This window comes from Capsella rubella, unplaced genomic scaffold (genome assembly GCF_000375325.1).
Source record: "Capsella rubella cultivar Monte Gargano unplaced genomic scaffold, Caprub1_0 scaffold_6, whole genome shotgun sequence".
Classification (NCBI taxonomy): domain Eukaryota; kingdom Viridiplantae; phylum Streptophyta; class Magnoliopsida; order Brassicales; family Brassicaceae; genus Capsella; species Capsella rubella.
The window spans coordinates 14,578,484-14,595,594 of record NW_006238918.1 but is presented as its reverse complement, the minus strand read 5'-3'; the positions used below and the strand labels follow the sequence as shown (position 1 = coordinate 14,595,594).

At 35.4% G+C, this 17,111-nt stretch overlaps 4 protein-coding genes across 4 annotated transcripts; all 4 read right to left on the bottom strand.

The window, feature by feature from the left end:
- Nucleotides 1-757: 757 nt before the first annotated feature.
- On the bottom strand, nucleotides 758-3,150 carry LOC17882230 (putative cysteine-rich receptor-like protein kinase 39). Its single transcript, XM_023780079.1, has 6 exons — nucleotides 2,294-3,150; nucleotides 1,974-2,223; nucleotides 1,676-1,886; nucleotides 1,367-1,604; nucleotides 1,144-1,282; nucleotides 758-1,061 (listed from the first exon to the last, which is right to left on the bottom strand). Exons 1-6 carry the CDS (start codon nucleotides 3,148-3,150, stop codon nucleotides 777-779), a joined length of 1,980 nt encoding a protein of 659 aa, XP_023635847.1. The 3' UTR covers nucleotides 758-776.
- Nucleotides 3,151-5,247: 2,097 nt separating this feature from the next.
- Nucleotides 5,248-7,639, bottom strand: LOC17881285 (putative cysteine-rich receptor-like protein kinase 39). The gene is made up of 6 exons (XM_006289172.2): nucleotides 6,808-7,639; nucleotides 6,460-6,716; nucleotides 6,173-6,383; nucleotides 5,862-6,099; nucleotides 5,636-5,774; nucleotides 5,248-5,533 (listed from the first exon to the last, which is right to left on the bottom strand). Exons 1-6 carry the CDS (start codon nucleotides 7,637-7,639, stop codon nucleotides 5,249-5,251), a joined length of 1,962 nt encoding a protein of 653 aa, XP_006289234.1. The 3' UTR covers nucleotide 5,248.
- Nucleotides 7,640-9,796: 2,157 nt separating this feature from the next.
- Nucleotides 9,797-12,336, bottom strand: LOC17883905 (cysteine-rich receptor-like protein kinase 38). Its single transcript, XM_006286402.2, has 7 exons — nucleotides 11,499-12,336; nucleotides 11,318-11,425; nucleotides 11,118-11,242; nucleotides 10,821-11,031; nucleotides 10,505-10,742; nucleotides 10,240-10,381; nucleotides 9,797-10,147 (listed from the first exon to the last, which is right to left on the bottom strand). The coding sequence occupies exons 1-7, from the start codon at nucleotides 12,334-12,336 to the stop codon at nucleotides 9,824-9,826; spliced, it is 1,986 nt and encodes a 661-aa protein (XP_006286464.1). The 3' UTR covers nucleotides 9,797-9,823.
- A 2,010-nt stretch (nucleotides 12,337-14,346) lies between these two features.
- On the bottom strand, nucleotides 14,347-16,911 carry LOC17881490 (cysteine-rich receptor-like protein kinase 37). Its single transcript, XM_006286309.2, has 6 exons — nucleotides 15,933-16,911; nucleotides 15,684-15,802; nucleotides 15,395-15,605; nucleotides 15,053-15,290; nucleotides 14,798-14,954; nucleotides 14,347-14,721 (listed from the first exon to the last, which is right to left on the bottom strand). The coding sequence occupies exons 1-6, from the start codon at nucleotides 16,909-16,911 to the stop codon at nucleotides 14,428-14,430; spliced, it is 1,998 nt and encodes a 665-aa protein (XP_006286371.1). The 3' UTR covers nucleotides 14,347-14,427.
- Between the last annotated feature and the right edge of the window lie 200 nt (nucleotides 16,912-17,111).

Genomic DNA, 17,111 nt, shown 5'->3' with positions numbered 1-17,111 from the left:
TTGTTGTGTTCTAATTAACAAATTTTATTTTTTCGTACCCAGTTTCTTTTGTTTTACGACTAGAAGATTATGCGTCCGTAGGCCTTTACATATCCAGGACGTACAAGGTCCATACCATATGATTTGACTCTCTTTTAGAGCAGACCTCTCAAAACATGAATCGAACCCGTAACTTCCCATAGTCTCTATCAGTGGCGGAGGTAGGAAATCAGGTCATAAGGGTCAAATTTTTTTATAAAGGTTAATTATGTTATTAAAAAAAATTATGGGGGTCAATTGTGTTATTTTACGAGGATCTGTTTGATATTTTTCCTAAAAATTCATCTAATTTGAAAAATTCAACAGGGTCAAATGACCCCTATGGTCCTTATATACCTCCGCCCCTGGACTCCCGATGTGGCTATGTTTTCGGTAACAATCTATGCATAGATGAAAAAAGTAAAGAAAGATGTTCATTAGATGTTTCATTATTGTTAAAAAGATATCATAGTATAGTTAGTTTTCAAGTAAGATAGAAATCAGAAAAAAGATCACTGAAAATAGTATGAACACCAATTTTTATATAACAATAGTATCTTGCACCATACGTTCTGAATGCAGAAGTTCTAATCGACTTCATAGTTAAAACTTAATAAAAGAAATATATTTTATTTCTTAGTTGGCCCAGAAATAAACTAAGGCCCAATTTGATATTTCGATTACAATAATTAAGGCTAACAAAAGCCATTGTTATTGTGATATTTGCAACAGTGTTTTGATTAACTGATTTACATCTCTCAACGACAATTCAACTCCGTGAAGACATCTTCGGGGATTAATATTGTTAAACTTTCGAATTGGGATTGACTTCTGGTGAAAGGAGAAGCATTAGGTAATGGAATGATGATGGTGTCACTGCCAAGCCAAGTTATTACAGAGCTCATAGTTGGTCTCTTTGTTGGATTCTCTTGAACACACAACAAACCAATTTGTATCAACTTGATGATCTCGTTTCTCGGATGCCTTATCAAGAAAGGGTCAATTATATTCTCAGGCTTTCCTTCAACCCATCTCTTCCATGTCTGCACCAAGAAAACGTAAATGCTTATTATACTTTCTCTATAGAAATGGAACAAAGATTGATATGTGAATTAAGAAGCTTACAAAAGCTGCAAGGCCTTCTCCTTCGAAGCTGTTGTTTCTTTTACCACTTATAATCTCTAGAAGCATAACACCAAAGCTATAAACGTCAGATTTAGCTGAGATTTGTCCATGTTTCAGGTACTCAGGAGCCATATATCCACTGCATATTTGCAAAGCAATAACATTAATTCATGGTCCATTTAAAGGTTTCTTCTAGCTAGGTTAATTGATATACTACTCTTACCGTGTTCCAGCTATATGTTTTGTTTCAACTCCAGTCACGTCAGTGTCGAACAACCTCGCTATCCCAAAATCTGCAACTTTAGGGTTCATCTCTGCATCTAAAAGGATGTTACTTGCCTTCAAGTCTCGGTGAATAATCTTCAGCTGAGAATCTTCATGAAGATAAACAAGACCTCGAGCAATGCCTTCTATAATTATATATCTCAACTCCCATGTAAGAAGTGAACGCTTCTCCTCATCTGCAGTGTTCAGAGAAACATTGTCATGCTAAAAGTTTCCAAAAATAGTAACTTAAGTTGTCGAGGCTCACCGAATATAAAGTTGTCAAGACTTGCGTTGGGGACAAACTCGTAGACAAGAATCACTTCATCTCCTTCATTACAGAACCCGAGAAGCTTAACAAGATTCCTATGTTGGATTCTTGTCAATAGTGAAACCTCATTCTTGAACTCTATATCTCCTTGTGATGAACCTTTTGTTAATCTCTTCACCGCTATCTCTTTACCGTTAAATAATGTCCCCTGAAACCGGTTTTTAAGATCGGTTAAAGACAAACATCAATAAATAACTCAATATTATGACTTAGGAGAAACGTTATTACTACGTACCTTATAGACCGTACCAAATCCACCTTGGCCGAGCTTATTTTCACACGAGAAATCATTGGTTGCCGTTAAGAGCATACTAAGATCAAACCGTAACATAATCTGACTATCAGAAGGAGAGTACGATGCACTACCATTGAGTAATCTGTATGCTTTTCTCTTTCGTGCATGGAATTTTGTGAAGCCAATAAACACCAAAAAATTAGTGAAAGTAAAAACAACAATTATTGATATAATTCCGCCATCTCCAATCCTTCTTTCTACAAATCATTGACCCATATTAGTCTGGCAATGCTAACAAATTAATCTGGCAATGCTCTAACTCAATTGTTTTACCTTTCTTGTCTGTTATAGAGCTCTCTTTTTTCTGAGCCGGAGGCCGAGGAGGCGCAGGAACGCTTGTTAAATTATCAAAAGCACCGTAGAAAGGATATAGATTCCACCTAAAAAAACAGCTAGGATAATTAACCCCGCCTCCTTGTCTTCCCCAAACCTGTTCTTTAAAAAGCGTCACGCATTTTCCCAAACATGTCTTGCAATCTTGGGAAGTTATGTCGGGTGTGCATTGCATCAGCATGTAAACATTTGGATACTCCGTGAACTCGGCTTTTACGGCACTATAGTACTTAAGTACGGAAGAATTTTCAGCTTCCGCGGCAGCCTTAATGGTCTCATTAGCCATTGCATTCCATTCTTTTTCGAAAAGGGTTATGTTTTTTGATTTGTCAGACTCCAGAGTAAGATCAGTTTCGTATCTAATATCAGATGTAAGCTGTAGGTTCCCAAAAGTTGACTGGTTTGAGGAACTTACAAGACAAGAAATCTTGTCTTCGTCGTCTTGGTCCCACGTGAACGAATTGCGCTGTTGACATCCATATAGTATACCCTCAGTCGCTGATTCTAGACAACCTATACAAGCTTGTCTCTCGTAGCCTCTTGCGCAGAGGGCAAGAGCGTGAACTCTGTCGGGACTTTCGCCGAGTAAACCGTTGTAGAATCCACCATTTTCGACAACTTTTTTAGCAAGAGTAGAGAAGAGATTCTGGCGGTTTTGGTCGTAGCTGCTGTTACCGTTGAAGTAGAGACCGGTACATTCGACGGCGTTTATACCTTCAAGGTTTGAAAGGACAAGAAAAAGTGAAGAAATGAAAAAGACCATCAAAGTAGGGCATGCCCCCATGTTAATGATATAGAACATATTTTTTAAAAAAAATATACAACTTAATGTGCTATTTTGTTATATTGTTAAGAAGTATTCGATCTTTAGAGCTAATTTTGTTATTGTATATATAAAGGTGAGATGAGAAGGAGAATATAATAGGATATGACTTCACAAAATGTGTATTTGGTCAATTTTTTTTTGGAATACTAACATGTGATCCCAGAGCATTACGTAATTTTCTAGCTCCAAACTTGTGTTGAAGTTTTCTAAGTCTATGGTTTTTGTATGTTTTGCGAGGGATGGTTAATCGAAATAATTAAATATTAATTGCAGAAAAACCTTCCGTCGTCAATTGAGGGAAAAATTAATTTAGAACAAAACGAAATTATAATTGCAGAAAAACCTCCTCTATATATTATAAGCTTGATCTTTTGGAAAAGAATTTAACTTACAAATGAGATTTAAATATATTTTTTTTTTGTGTGGAAATGGCAGAGTAGTAAAATGAAAATTAATCAATAAAAACAAATTATTATTAAACATTTTTGTATACTTCAATGGAAGATTTTAAAAATTATATGAGCTAGGTTTTAAAAATTAGCAATGGAAGATTCCATATTTGAATCGTATCACCTATTTAATTTTCCAGTGGACATGAGTCACATGACCATGCATCTTAATTAGACTTGATTTTGAGCAATGTAGGCTTCCACGTATTTGCTACGTATATATACATAAAAATCCTTCTCCTTTGAAGCCATTTTTGATTTTGTCCTTGGATATATTTCATACATGACTAATGACTTCAGTTTTACTAATGAAAATAATATCGGAAACAATGTCGTTATTTCCCATTTGTCCAAGTCTTGATGCCATTCACCAGTAATGAACTTATGAATGTTCTAACGAGCTGCGTACGTTATGACAAAACGGATATTAGTTGCCTTTCAAACTGAGAATATGTGTGTTATCATTATTGGTTGATTTTTAAAGATGTGAACAATGCCAAAATGGACTTTAAACAAACAAAAGATGTGAAAATGGCAAAACATGTTATATTATAAAAGATAATTAATATTTTTTATATTTACCAGTAAACATGTTATTTTATAAACTAACCATAGTATGTAGTTTGATTTATATATAATATTTAATAGTATTTTTAATTGAATTTATGTAGGCTGAGTTTGAAAAAAGAAGAGATGTTTTAATACATGCAGTTTTAAACATTTTCAGCAAATTTTTCAAAAAAATGTTACCCTAATTGTATAAACGTTACTTTTTCTTTGAATATAATTTAACATTACATTAAAAAAAAAAGAATTTGAAAAAAAAAGTAGAAGTATGTATTATTTAAAATAAAATGTAATATAATTACAATCAGATTTGCTAAAATAAGTATGAGCAGCAAATATCTCTTCTCTTCTCTTTGGATGTCTTTTAATTAATGTACTATAGTTAGAAGAATCGTGATTTCAGCTTTTTTTTTTTTTTGGTCTGTCACTTGTTGTATATAATAATGTCATCATGACTTCAAATACCGCGGTTGGCTTTAGATGTTATTGGTTGTCTTTTCAGTGCTATGGACACAAGGAGATATAGCAGGGGAACCAACATCAGACGGAGAGGAAGCGAATGATCACAAAGCAGTGTATCCATGTTGATGCCCAAGGGAAAAATTATTCGGATGACTACATACACTGCTTGACTAATTTCTTCGCCATTCCAGAAATAGTTAGTTATATGACTAGTGTTTATGTGAGTGAAACGGCCTGACATATATATATTGTTACTTGTAAAGAAATAAGTAATGTAATTAAGCTTAAACCTACCCTAAGACGAGGATTTGCATCAGGATGAAAGATGGAAAGTCCACTCAGAAGAACTGCAAGGCATAAACTGTATAATTTTTTCGGTAAGTCACTGAATTTTCCGCTTCTTATTTCTCTAAGTCCTGTGAGGAACTACATATTCTTGTCTTTTTAGTTTCTTCTAGTTTAGGAAATAAAGAATCCATACATTAATTTTCTATTTTACAAAAGAAAAAAAAACAAATATCTAAAGACCACAAGATATAATGAAATAAGTTTTTGAAAACAGCATTTTTTATTATAACTCAACGACAACTCAACTCCGTGAAGACATCGCTGCTCATTGACATTGTACTACTTTCAGATTGGGATAGACTTCCAGTGAAAGCAGGAGCATTAGGTAAAGGAATGATAATAGTATCACTGCCAAGCCAAATGATCACAGAGCTCATGGTTGGTCTCTTTGCTGCATTCTCTTGAACACACAACAAACCAATTTGTATCAACTTGATGATCTCGTCTCTTGGTTGCCTTATCAAGAAAGTGTCAATTATATTCTCAGGCTTTCCTTCAACCCATCTCTTCCATGCCTGCACCAAGAAAATGTAATATGGTTTTACTTTCCCAACAGAGGTTTGAAGATAAAGAAATAGAAAAAAAAAATAGACTAATATATATGTGAAGAAGCTTACAAAAGCTGCAATGCCTTCTCCTTCAAAGCTGTTGCATCTTTCACCACTTATAATTTCTAGAAGCATAACACCGAAGCTATAAACATCAGATTTAGCTGAGATTTGCCCGTGATTCAGGTACTCAGGAGACATATATCCACTGCACATTTGCAAAGTAACATTAATTCATATGATTGTTTGATCCATTTAAATGTGTTTTCTAGGCTAATTGATATAATATTCTTACCGAGTTCCAGCTATATTTTTTGTTTCAGCTCGAGTCTCGTCAGTGTCAAACAATCTGGCTGTCCCAAAATCTGCAACTTTAGGGTTCATCTCAGCGTCCAAAAGGATGTTGCTCAACTTCAAGTCTCGGTGAATAATCTTCAGCTGAGAATCTTCATGAAGATAAACAAGACCTCGAGCAATGCCTTCTATAATTATATATCTCAACTCCCATGTAAGAAGTGAACGCTTCTCCTCAGCTGGAGTGTTGATAGGGAAACATTGTCATGCTAAAAGTTTCCAAAAATAGCAACTTAAGTTGTCGAGGCTCACCGAATATAAAGTTGTCAAGACTTGCGTTGGGGACAAACTCGTAGACAAGAATCACTTCATCTCCTTCATTACAGAACCCGAGAAGCTTAACAAGATTCCTATGTTGGAGTCTTGTCAATAGTGAAACCTCATTCTTGAACTCTATATCTCCTTGTCCTGAACCTTTTTTTAATCTCTTTACTGCTATCTCTTTACCGCTAAATAATGTTCCCTGAAACCGGTTTTAAAGATCTGTTATCTATCCAAGACAAAGATCAATCAATAAGTCAATATTATTTACCACCTACCTTATAGACCGTACCAAATCCACCTTGGCCAAGCTTATTTTCACACGAGAAATCATTGGTTGCCGCTAAGAGCATACTAAGATCAAACCGTAACATAATCTGACCATCAGAATCAGAGTACGGTGCACTACCATTGAGTAATTTGTATGCTTTTCTCCTTCGTGCATGGACTTTGATAAAGCCGATAAAAACCAAAACATTAATGAAGATAAAAACAACAATTATTGTTATAATTCCGCCATTTAATATACTTCTTTCTGCACAGTGCAAATCATTAACCCCTTTTAGTCTAAGAACCTCTATATCATACTTAAAAAATTTGGCAATGCTCTAACTCATTTGTTTTACCTTTCTTGTCGTCTATTATAGAGCTCCCTTTTTTCTGAGCGGGAGGCCGAGGAGGCGCAGGAATGCTTGTTAAATTACCAAAAGCATCAAGAAAAGGATATAAATCCCACCTGAAAAAACAGCTGGGGTAATTAACAGTGCCTCCTTGTGTATCCCAAAACAGCTTTTTAAAAAGCAACACGCCTTCTTTCAAACACGTCTTGCAATCTTTGGAGGTTATGTCGGGTGTGCATTGCATAAGCATGTAAACTGTTGGATACTCCGTGAACTCGGCTTTTACGGCACTATAGTACTTAAGTACCAACGAATTTTCAGCTTCTGCGGCAGCCTTGATGGTCTCATTAGCCATTGCATTCCATTCTTGTTCGAAAATGGTCATGTTTTTAGACTGCAGACTAAGTGGGCTTTGGTGTCTAACAGCAGGTATAACCTCGAGGTTCCCAAAAGAGTGGTTTGAGGAACGTACAAGACAAGAAATCGTGTTTTTCTCGGCGCCACCCCACATGAACGAATTTCGCTGTTGACAATTTTCTAGTATACCCTTCGCTGATTCGAGACAACTGATACAAGCTTGTCGCTCATAGCCTCTTGCGCAGAGGGCAAGAACGTGAACTCTGTCGGGACTTTCGCCGAGTGAACCGTTGTAGTATCCACCATTGTCGACGACTTTTTCAGCAAGAATAGAGAAGAGACTCTCGCGGTTTTGGCCGTAGCTGCTGCTACCGTTGAAGTAGCGTCCGGTACACCCGAAGGCGTTAATGACTTCGAGATTTGGAAGGACAAGAAATAGTGAAGAAACGAGGAAGATCATCAAAGTAGGGCATGCCCCCATCTTAATAATATATAACTTTTAAAAAAATATATACAACTTAATGTGCTATATTGTTAAGAAGTATTCGATCTCTAGAGCTTTTGTTATGATATATTTATAAAGGTGAGATGAGAAAGAGCCTATATTTGACTTCACAAAAAATGTGTATTTCGTCAATTTTGTTTGGAATACTAACATGTGATCCGCAAGCATTACGTACTTTTCTAGCTCCAAACTTGTGTTGAAGTTTTCTAAGTCTACGATTTTCGTATGTTTTTGCGTGGGACACTCCAACTTATATTATGGTTAAAGATTAATCGAATTAAATATTAAATATCAATAGATGAAAAACTTAATTAATTTAGAAGGAAACTAAATTGTTAGTAACTTTTTTATAAATTAATTAAGTACATAACATCGTAAATGAATAGCTCCATTATTTCATTATACATTTTAAGTTTGATCTTTTGGATAACTTAAGATTTAAAAGTTTTTTTTGTGGAAATGGCACAAAGTACTGAAATGAAAATTAATCAATAACTAAAATATTTTCATATATTGGTCAATTCATCTTTCACAGTTCACATCACATCCAAAATTACAGTGATACCAAAATTACAGTGATAGGTTCTTCAAGCTACTTTTCTTCTAGAGTGTTTTTTTTTTTTATGGGGACAAAAGAGTGTTTTTTTAGTCTTTCTTTTTTGGATAAAAGGCTATTCTTTTAGAGTTCAATTTTTCTTTTTTGGTGAAGATTCGTTTAGAGTTTGGTTGTAGGTACGTTTGAAGCCACCAAATTTGTTAGTTTTCTTTTTTTTTACTAAAAATTGTTGTTTTTGTTTAAAGACTAAAATTGTTTGAGCTTTTTAATTATCAATAGAAGATTCCAAAAAAGAAAGATTAAATTGGAGGTTTTAAAATTATCAATGGAAATGTAAGGTTTTAAAATGATTTGAGGTTTTAAATTTTGAACAGGTGATCAGGTTCCAATGTATACTTTAAAAAAACGAATATTATATGAGGTTTCAAAATTATCAAAGGAAGATTCCATATTCGAATCGTATCACCATTTTCATTGGATATGAGTATATGACTTATGAGTTGACCATGCATCTTAAGACTCTTTTGAGACCTCGTAGTCTTCCACGTATTTGCTACGTACATAATATACATGAACTTTCTTTTCTTTTTGAAGTCACTTTTGATTTGGTCCTTGTATATATTTCATACATGACTAATGACTTCAGTTTTACTTATGAAAATAATATCAGAAACAATGTCGTTATTTCCCATTTTTCCAAGTATTGATATTAGCATTGAGATCAATGTTTTGACGAGCCTCGTACGTTATGATACTACTTTAAAAGAGACCTCGACAAAACGGATATTAGTTGCCTTTCAAACTGACAAAAATAGGTATTAAATAGTTGACTTCCAAACTGAGAATATCGTATTACTATTTTTTTCTTTTTCTACTAATGGTTGAGTATTAAAGATGTGAACAATGCCAAAATGGATTTTAAACGAAATTTTAGAGATAATTGCAAAAAAAAAAATGATATATAATGGGATTCTTTGGAGTCTATAGTACGTTTCTAAAACAAAATTATAAAAATAGTCAGTTTACTATTTATTATTAGCAAAAACATTTTATTTTACTATTTGTGTAATACAACTTTTGTGAGTCTCATTCTAGCTGTTGAAAAAAAAAAGAAAAAAAAAAACTAAAAATACTAGTTGGTGTGTAATTAAAAAAAAAACCCCCCAAATTATGATTTTTTTTTTTGGTAGGAACCCCAATTATGAATAGTAAACGTACTAGTTCACTAATAAAGTACTTACTAAAATGCCAATTAACTCTATATAATTCATAACAGATTGACATTAAAAATAAATAAAAACAAACAATGATCTTTGATTGGAGTATTAATTAGTGAGTTTCATATATAAACCGTGGAACAAAAAACAAATCCAAACAGATAGTACACAAAATCTTTAATTATGTTACACTTGTAGTTATATGTGCTTTAAAGTATTTTTGTCTATCTTTACAACCGATTAAGGTGGATAAGGAAAACTAAACGTTTTATAGAGTTAAATTGTTACTCATTTGATCTAAAATAAAAACACTTGCGTGATCTCTATATATTCTCCGAACACTTAATTAGATGTATCAGAGTTTACAAAGTGATCTCAATTTCAACTTCAACGAGGACTTAACTCGGTGATTGTGAGCTTATTTAATGACGATGCGCCAGCTCCAGCTTCGGCTAATTGATTCGATGCATTGGTTCCATGCAACTCGACAGGAAGACGCATGGTGAAAGCAGCAGCTGTAGGTAACGGAATCGAGATAGTGTCACTTCCAAGCCATTGAATGACCAAACTCATGGTTGGTCTCTTTGCAACATTCTCTTGAACGCACAACAAACCAATGTGGATGAATCTCATTATTTTGTTTGTCGAGTTCCTACAGAGAACATGATCGATGATACTCGCTGCCTCTCCCGCAACCCAACACTTCCATGCCTATATATATATAGTATCATCATCATAACTTATTAAATAATGTTACAATCTGTAACGTAAGAAACAAGGCTGTGATAGTTATATATGCTTACATATGCAGGGAGCCCTAGGGCTTCGAAATAGTTCTTGTTACTTTGACCCGTTATCATCTCGAGAAGCACGACTCCGAAACTGTAAACGTCGGTCTTGACTGAGAATCTTCTGTGCTTAACGTACTCAGGAGCCATGTAACCCCTACGAACATGCAACAAATAACATTACAGATGGTCCTAATTTCTCAAAAAAATGAGGAGCTAGGTTTTGTCTAACAGATTCTGTAAAAACAGAGTATCTCTGTTTGAAACAGAGCAAACTTACAAGGTTCCAACTAGTTTTCTTGTCACTGCTCGAGTCTGGTCCATATTGAACAACCTTGCCATCCCAAAGTCTGAAATTTTAGGATTCATATCTGCATCTAAAAGGATATTGCTTGCCTTCAAGTCACGGTGAATAATCCTCAGCTGAGAATCTTCGTGTAGATAAAGAAGACCTCGTGCAACACCTTCTATAATTGTGAACCTCATGTCCCACGTTAGTAGCAAGCGCTTCTCTTCATCTGCAGATTTCCAAAGAATCCTCAATACTAATTACAAAACATTCATAACTCACACATCAACTAAGTGAAAAGGCTCACCAAATATGAAGTTGTCGAGGCTTGAATTGGGGACAAACTCGTAGACAAGAATCTCTTCATCTCCTTCATTACAATACCCAAGAAGCTTAACTAGATTCCTATGTTGGAGTCTTGTCAAGAGTAAAACCTCGTTCTTGAACTCTATATCTCCTTGTCCTGAGCCTTGTTTTAATCTCTTTACCGCTATCTCTTGCCCGCCGGGTAAGTTCCCCTGCATACCCAATTCTCATGCTATAAGATCTATGACCTATCTAAAGATTCATGATCTTGAAAGAACTAATTAACAAGTTTATTTACCTTGTAGACAGATCCAAATCCACCTTGGCCAATCTTATTTTCAGAGGAGAAATCATCAGTTGCTATTAGTATCATGCCAAAATCGAACCGTAACATAGACTGACCACCAGATTCACCCTGCTGCTCTGCACTTACCAAAGAAACACATCTTAAGACCAATGATGCATAACAAATATTTGTTGAAAAACATGACAATATACCTTTGATTTTTCTGTTCGATCTTTTTATCCGATTATAGGCTTTGATCAGACCGATAAACACGAGAACATTAATGACGATAGGAACAACGAATATCGCGATAATTCCTCCTGCAATATTAGCTTTTTTAAGATATATATTTGTATGATAATCTCAGGTTATTTCACAGTTAACAATGTTTACCTTTCAAGCGAGTGACGGATATTACTTGTGCTCGAGGAATCAAAGCTCGAGGAGGCGCAGGAACTCTGATTGCATTGGCAAAAGCGCCGTAAAATTCATAAATTTCCCACCGGAAAACACAGCTTGGTCGGCATATCCCACCTCCTTGTCTTCCCCAGAACTGTTCTTTAAAATAATTAACGGACTCTTGCAAGCATTTCTTGCACGCGCCTGAAGTTAGGTCCGGTGTGCATTGCATCATCATGTAAACATTTGGGAACTCAGTGAACTCAGCTCTGACAGCACCGAAATACTTAAGAACCGCTGTGGAATTATCAGTGGTTGCAACTTCGAGCGTCCGGTCAACCATTGCATCCCATTCTTGGCGGAAAAGGGTAATGTTCTTGGTGGCTCTGTCGATAGCAGCACCGCTCGGATCAATCGTAGCCGGTCCAAGCTCGAGTTGCCCATAAGTCGAGCTATTCGTTGTACGCACAAAACAAGAAACACGGTCTCGAGGGTCACTGTCGCAGTTGAAGGATTCAACACGGTTACGACAACTTGTTTTAATCTGTTGAACAGATTTTTGGACGCAGTCGATGCAACCTTGCCGCTCGTAGTCTCTTCTACAGAAGGCAAGAACGCGAGTACCATCGATTGAAGCATTGTAGAATCCACCGTTTGTGATGACTTTATCAGAAAGAGTAGAGAAGAGAGAGTCGCGGTTTTTGTGGTAGCTGCTGTTTGACACGAAGGAGCTTCCGTCGCAGCTGAAACCGGCTTTAACGCCGGGGAGGGTTTGAAGGAGAAGAAGAATGGAAGAAGCAAGGAAGATCGGAGCAGAGACGTTATTCTTCATTATTATTAATTTTGTTAAGAAATGGTGTTTCGGGATTTGTTCAATGTTTATATTTGTATAATTAGGTGACATGAGAGAGAGACTAGGTTTTTGTTGGCTACCCAAGTAAGAAATTTGAGCAGCCGTTGACTTCAAAGATGGTCGTTAAGTTTTAGAAATTAACAAATTTTTAGCTCAATTTTAATGACAATCTTGATCAGGCTTTTCTATAAAAAATGTCCAAGAGGTGGTGGCTGAGTGGTAGGGCAGTTTGGATAGAAGGGTGCAACTTCCACAACTTGAGTTCGATTCTCCACTTTGCTGTTAACACCATATTTGTGGGAAGTCAACGTTAATTTGGACTCAGGCGATGTGGTAGTCCAACACTTGGGTATCGGCGACGAGTCTACATTGTAGTACTTTGGTACGATCCTTCCAAAGCTGACAGGATCAACCGATGGAATATATATCAAAAAAAGCAATATATAAAATTTGTATACAATGTAAAAATGCAATTTAAAATGTGGGAATAGCGACTTATGCTAATTGAAGATGACCAAACACAGATTTTAGAACCTTAGAAGGGGTTTTGGTCATCTTCCACTGTCTCACATATGTCGCATGTATAGGTTTAAATTGAAACAGCCGTATAGAAAGGTGTAAGTAATCACTTGGTGTGAACTAAGGTTTTTTTTTTCTCCCACATGCATATCTCTTTCGTTGAATACCAGGTTTTGTACGTGGTTGATCGCAAGACCAAAAATTCTTGCCTTGCTAAGTCTATACATATTGGTACATAATAAAGAATATCACAATTCAGAAAAAAATACAGAGAAGGTTGTATATGTAGCAATTTCTGAGTAACTCGAATTATGATAGTCCTTTAGAATAATCTTTATGCAAATTTGAACAGTTTTGTCATCATTCTCCAGTTTGCAGAAAAGGCTTCATATGATGGAAAAACATTACTTGCCAAATCATTGACAGAATCTGATTAATTCAATACGACCCAAAAAAACGTACTAATACATATGAAAAGACTTGCTTTTATGTCAAATTATATAGACTTAATTTTATTTTTTTTCAAAACAAATGTACCACCTACTATATCGTTTAGTGTGGCTTTATGGCATCTGATTACAGTTTTATGAATATTTATAAAAATAATTGGTATTGGTAGCTTTGAAATATTTACATATAGTAAATTAGTTATAAATACAGAAAATTATAATGGTTAACATGGCGCTAATATCAACTGTTGCAGCGGAAACTTATAACAAGGCTAGGTTTTAAATATCAATAGATCAAAAAACTCTATTGTGTGCTCTGTAAAACATGGAGAACTCAAAGACTAGACATACTTGGTGCTTTATCTTTTAGACATGTGTTATTTAATAAAAATAAGTACATTTTAATTTATCCAATTGATTTTTGAAAATAATAACCACAATACATTCTTAAATTAAACTATAAGCTGAAAGTAAATCATTATAAAAACTAAACTATAAGCTGAAAACTTATCGCATTTTTTTCCCTATAATTTTGTTTCAAATTTAACAAAAATAAATCACTTAATGTTATTAGTTTGATTTGAATATGAATTCTTTCTTTAAAATCAATTGGATAAATAATTTAAAATAATATAAGATGCTTAATTATTTCTTCCTATTGATTATTTAGAGCAATAGCCACAATAATCCTAAAATCAAACAATAAAATGAGTTCCTTTTTTTTTTTAGTTTATTGTAGTATTTCTTAAAGGTTAGTGATCTAAACAAGGAAAATAATGTTGAATTGTGATTAAGTTAAACTTAAACGATCAAATTTCAGCTTTTCTTTTAAATAAAATATTTTAACAAATGCAGGAGCTAACCATAATATTTAAAGTGAAATGTACTTCCACACCATTGTTACTACCTTTAAGAAGATAAGTAATGATGTCTTAGCCATGTCTCCCAAAAAAAATAAAAATAAAACACATAACTCGTAACCACTAATATAAACATAAGTTTGCTTACATTACACGGCATCTTTTGCTCAACATCTGCCATTTATTGTACAGGACAACGATGCATAATACATTATACATACATGCTTGAATGTTCATTAGCATCACAGAGATGAGGATGGTGTTGGTGATGGTGACTGTGACGGTGATGGTGATAGTGATAATGATGGCCGTGTATGAAAAACAACAGGTGTGGGCACAGGCATGGTGGTGTTAGCGTGTCTTCCAAGCCAAAAGATGATTGAACTAATGCTAGGTCTTTTGGACACATCCTCTTGAACACACAACAAACCTATGTGGATGAGCTTCACTACTTCGTTTATTGAGATGTTGTTACTCGGAGCAGCCAAAGGATCAATGATCTCTTCGTATCTTCCTTCATTCCACCTCTTCCATACCTACAAATAATTTTAAAGAGTTCGATAAGAATATGAAAAGAAGAATAAAGATGATTGATATAAATGAGAATCTTACAAAAGCTGGAAAGTCTTCTTCGTCTTCATCTTCTTCTTTTTCCGAGTTTTTGTTGCTTTTACCACATATCATCTCTAGAAGCATGACACCAAAGCTATAAACATCAGACTTAGCTGAGAATTGTCCATATCTCTCGTATTCTGGAGCCATATAACCACTGCATTAACCAAATCATATCAATGATGATGCTGATCAAAGAATCTTTAAACCCAAAAAAAAAAAAACAGAGTATCCAAATGAAACATAACTACTTACAATGTTCCAACTACTCTGCTTGTCAGTCCTCGTGTCTCGTCCTTATTGAACAGCCTCGCCATCCCAAAGTCTGCAACCTTAGGGTTCATCTCAGCGTCTAAAAGGATATTGCTTGCCTTCAAATCTCTGTGAATAATCCTCAACTGAGAATCTTCATGGAGATATTGAAGCCCCTTTGCAACTCCTTCTATGATTGTGTACCTCACATCCCATGTCAGAATCCGGCGTTTGTCTTCATCTGCAGATCTCAAAGAAACATTTTTTTTATTTTTACATATTGTTTGCTAAAGATAGAGTATCACACTATCAGTTAAAGATGCATGTGTCTCTCGAAAGGCTCACCAAATATGAAGTGGTCGAGGCTTGAATTAGGAACAAACTCGTAGACGAGAATCTCTTCATCTTTTTCATTACAAAACCCAAGAAGCTTAACAAGATTCCTATGTTGGAGTCTTGTCAAGAGTAAGACCTCATTCTTGAACTCCTTGTCTCCTTGCCCTGAATCTTTTGTTAATCTCTTTACCGCTATCTCTTGCCCGTTCTCTAATACTCCCTGAAAAAAAATCATTCTCATGCTATAATAAAGATCACTTAACCCATCTAAAGGTTTTGTTAGGACTAGTATCTTTACCTTGTAGACAGATCCAAATCCACCTTGTCCAAGCATATGAGAGAAGTTATTCGTTGCACTTATAATCATTTGAAGATCAAAACGTAGCATAGATTGACCATCAGTCGAATCAAAAGCGTCTGCATGTCATCACACCAAAATAAAAACATATCAATACGATTATACAAAGAATATAGGTCAATTCACTCATTACTAGTGGGTTTTGAGTTGCAATTTAAAATGTACTAGATTATTGTAAAAAGACTTTACCTTTGAATCTGGTGTGTGAAGACCTTTTCTTCCAAGAAACCACTAGCACCACAAATATGAAGAGGTTGATGACTACTGGGACCACAATAATTGCAATGTTGCTTCCTTGAAAACTTGTCTTGTCTCTCTCGCAATTGAGTTTATTCGAAGACACTTGAGGAGGAGGAGGAGGAGGAGGAAGAGCATGAACTCTTTCAACATTTTCAAAAGCTTTATAGAAAGAATAAAGATCCCACCTGAAATAACAGCTAGGGCGACTTATCCCAGCACCTTTTCTTCCCCAGTACTGGCTCTGAAGAAACTCATTCACACAATCCCTTAGGCATCTGGTACAGTCGCCTTGTGATAGGTCAGGCGTGCATTGCATCAACGCGTAAACATCTGGGATTTGTGTGAACTCTGTTCTTGTGGCGTTATAGTACTTGAGAACTGAGGAAGTGTCAGCTGTGGAAGCAGCCTCGAGCGTCCGGTTAGCCATGGCAATCCATTCTTTGTTGAACATGGTCATGTTCTTGGATATGGATGGATCTAAATTGTCTGGATTAGCGTTGATAACAACTGGTGTGAGTTCGAGTTTGCCAAACGTTGAGCGGTTTGTGTAACGTATAGAGCAAGAAACGTCGTCGGGTTGATGAGTGACCCATGAGTAAGACTCTTTTCGACGACAGTTTGGTTTCGTATCGTCGATGACATGTTCCAGACATGTCTTGCAAGCTTGATCCTCGTAGCCTCGTCTGCATAACGCAACAACGTAGACTCTACTGTTCTTGGAATCTCTACCAAACGAGGCGTTGTAGAAACCACCGTTAGTAATGACGTTTGAAGGAAGAGAAGAGAAGAGACGGTCACGGCTGAGGCCGTAGTTAACATCGAAAAAGTCGCCGTAGCAGATGAAACTGGCGTTAATATATTTAGGTGTTTGAAAGAGGACGAGAAGGAGAAGCCAGAGAAGAGTAGTCACGAGACAGTTCTTTCCCATTTTACTAAAATCGATTGGGTTGCAAAATCTGAGGTTTTAATTTTATTTTTGCATCTTATTACATAATAAGATGTTAGTTTATAACATTGCATTGAAACTTTTTAATCTATAACGTGAGAAATGGTACCACTATTTATTTATTTATTTATTTTATTTTTAGTGATATATATGGGTTATATATAGACTTCTAGTTGACTTAG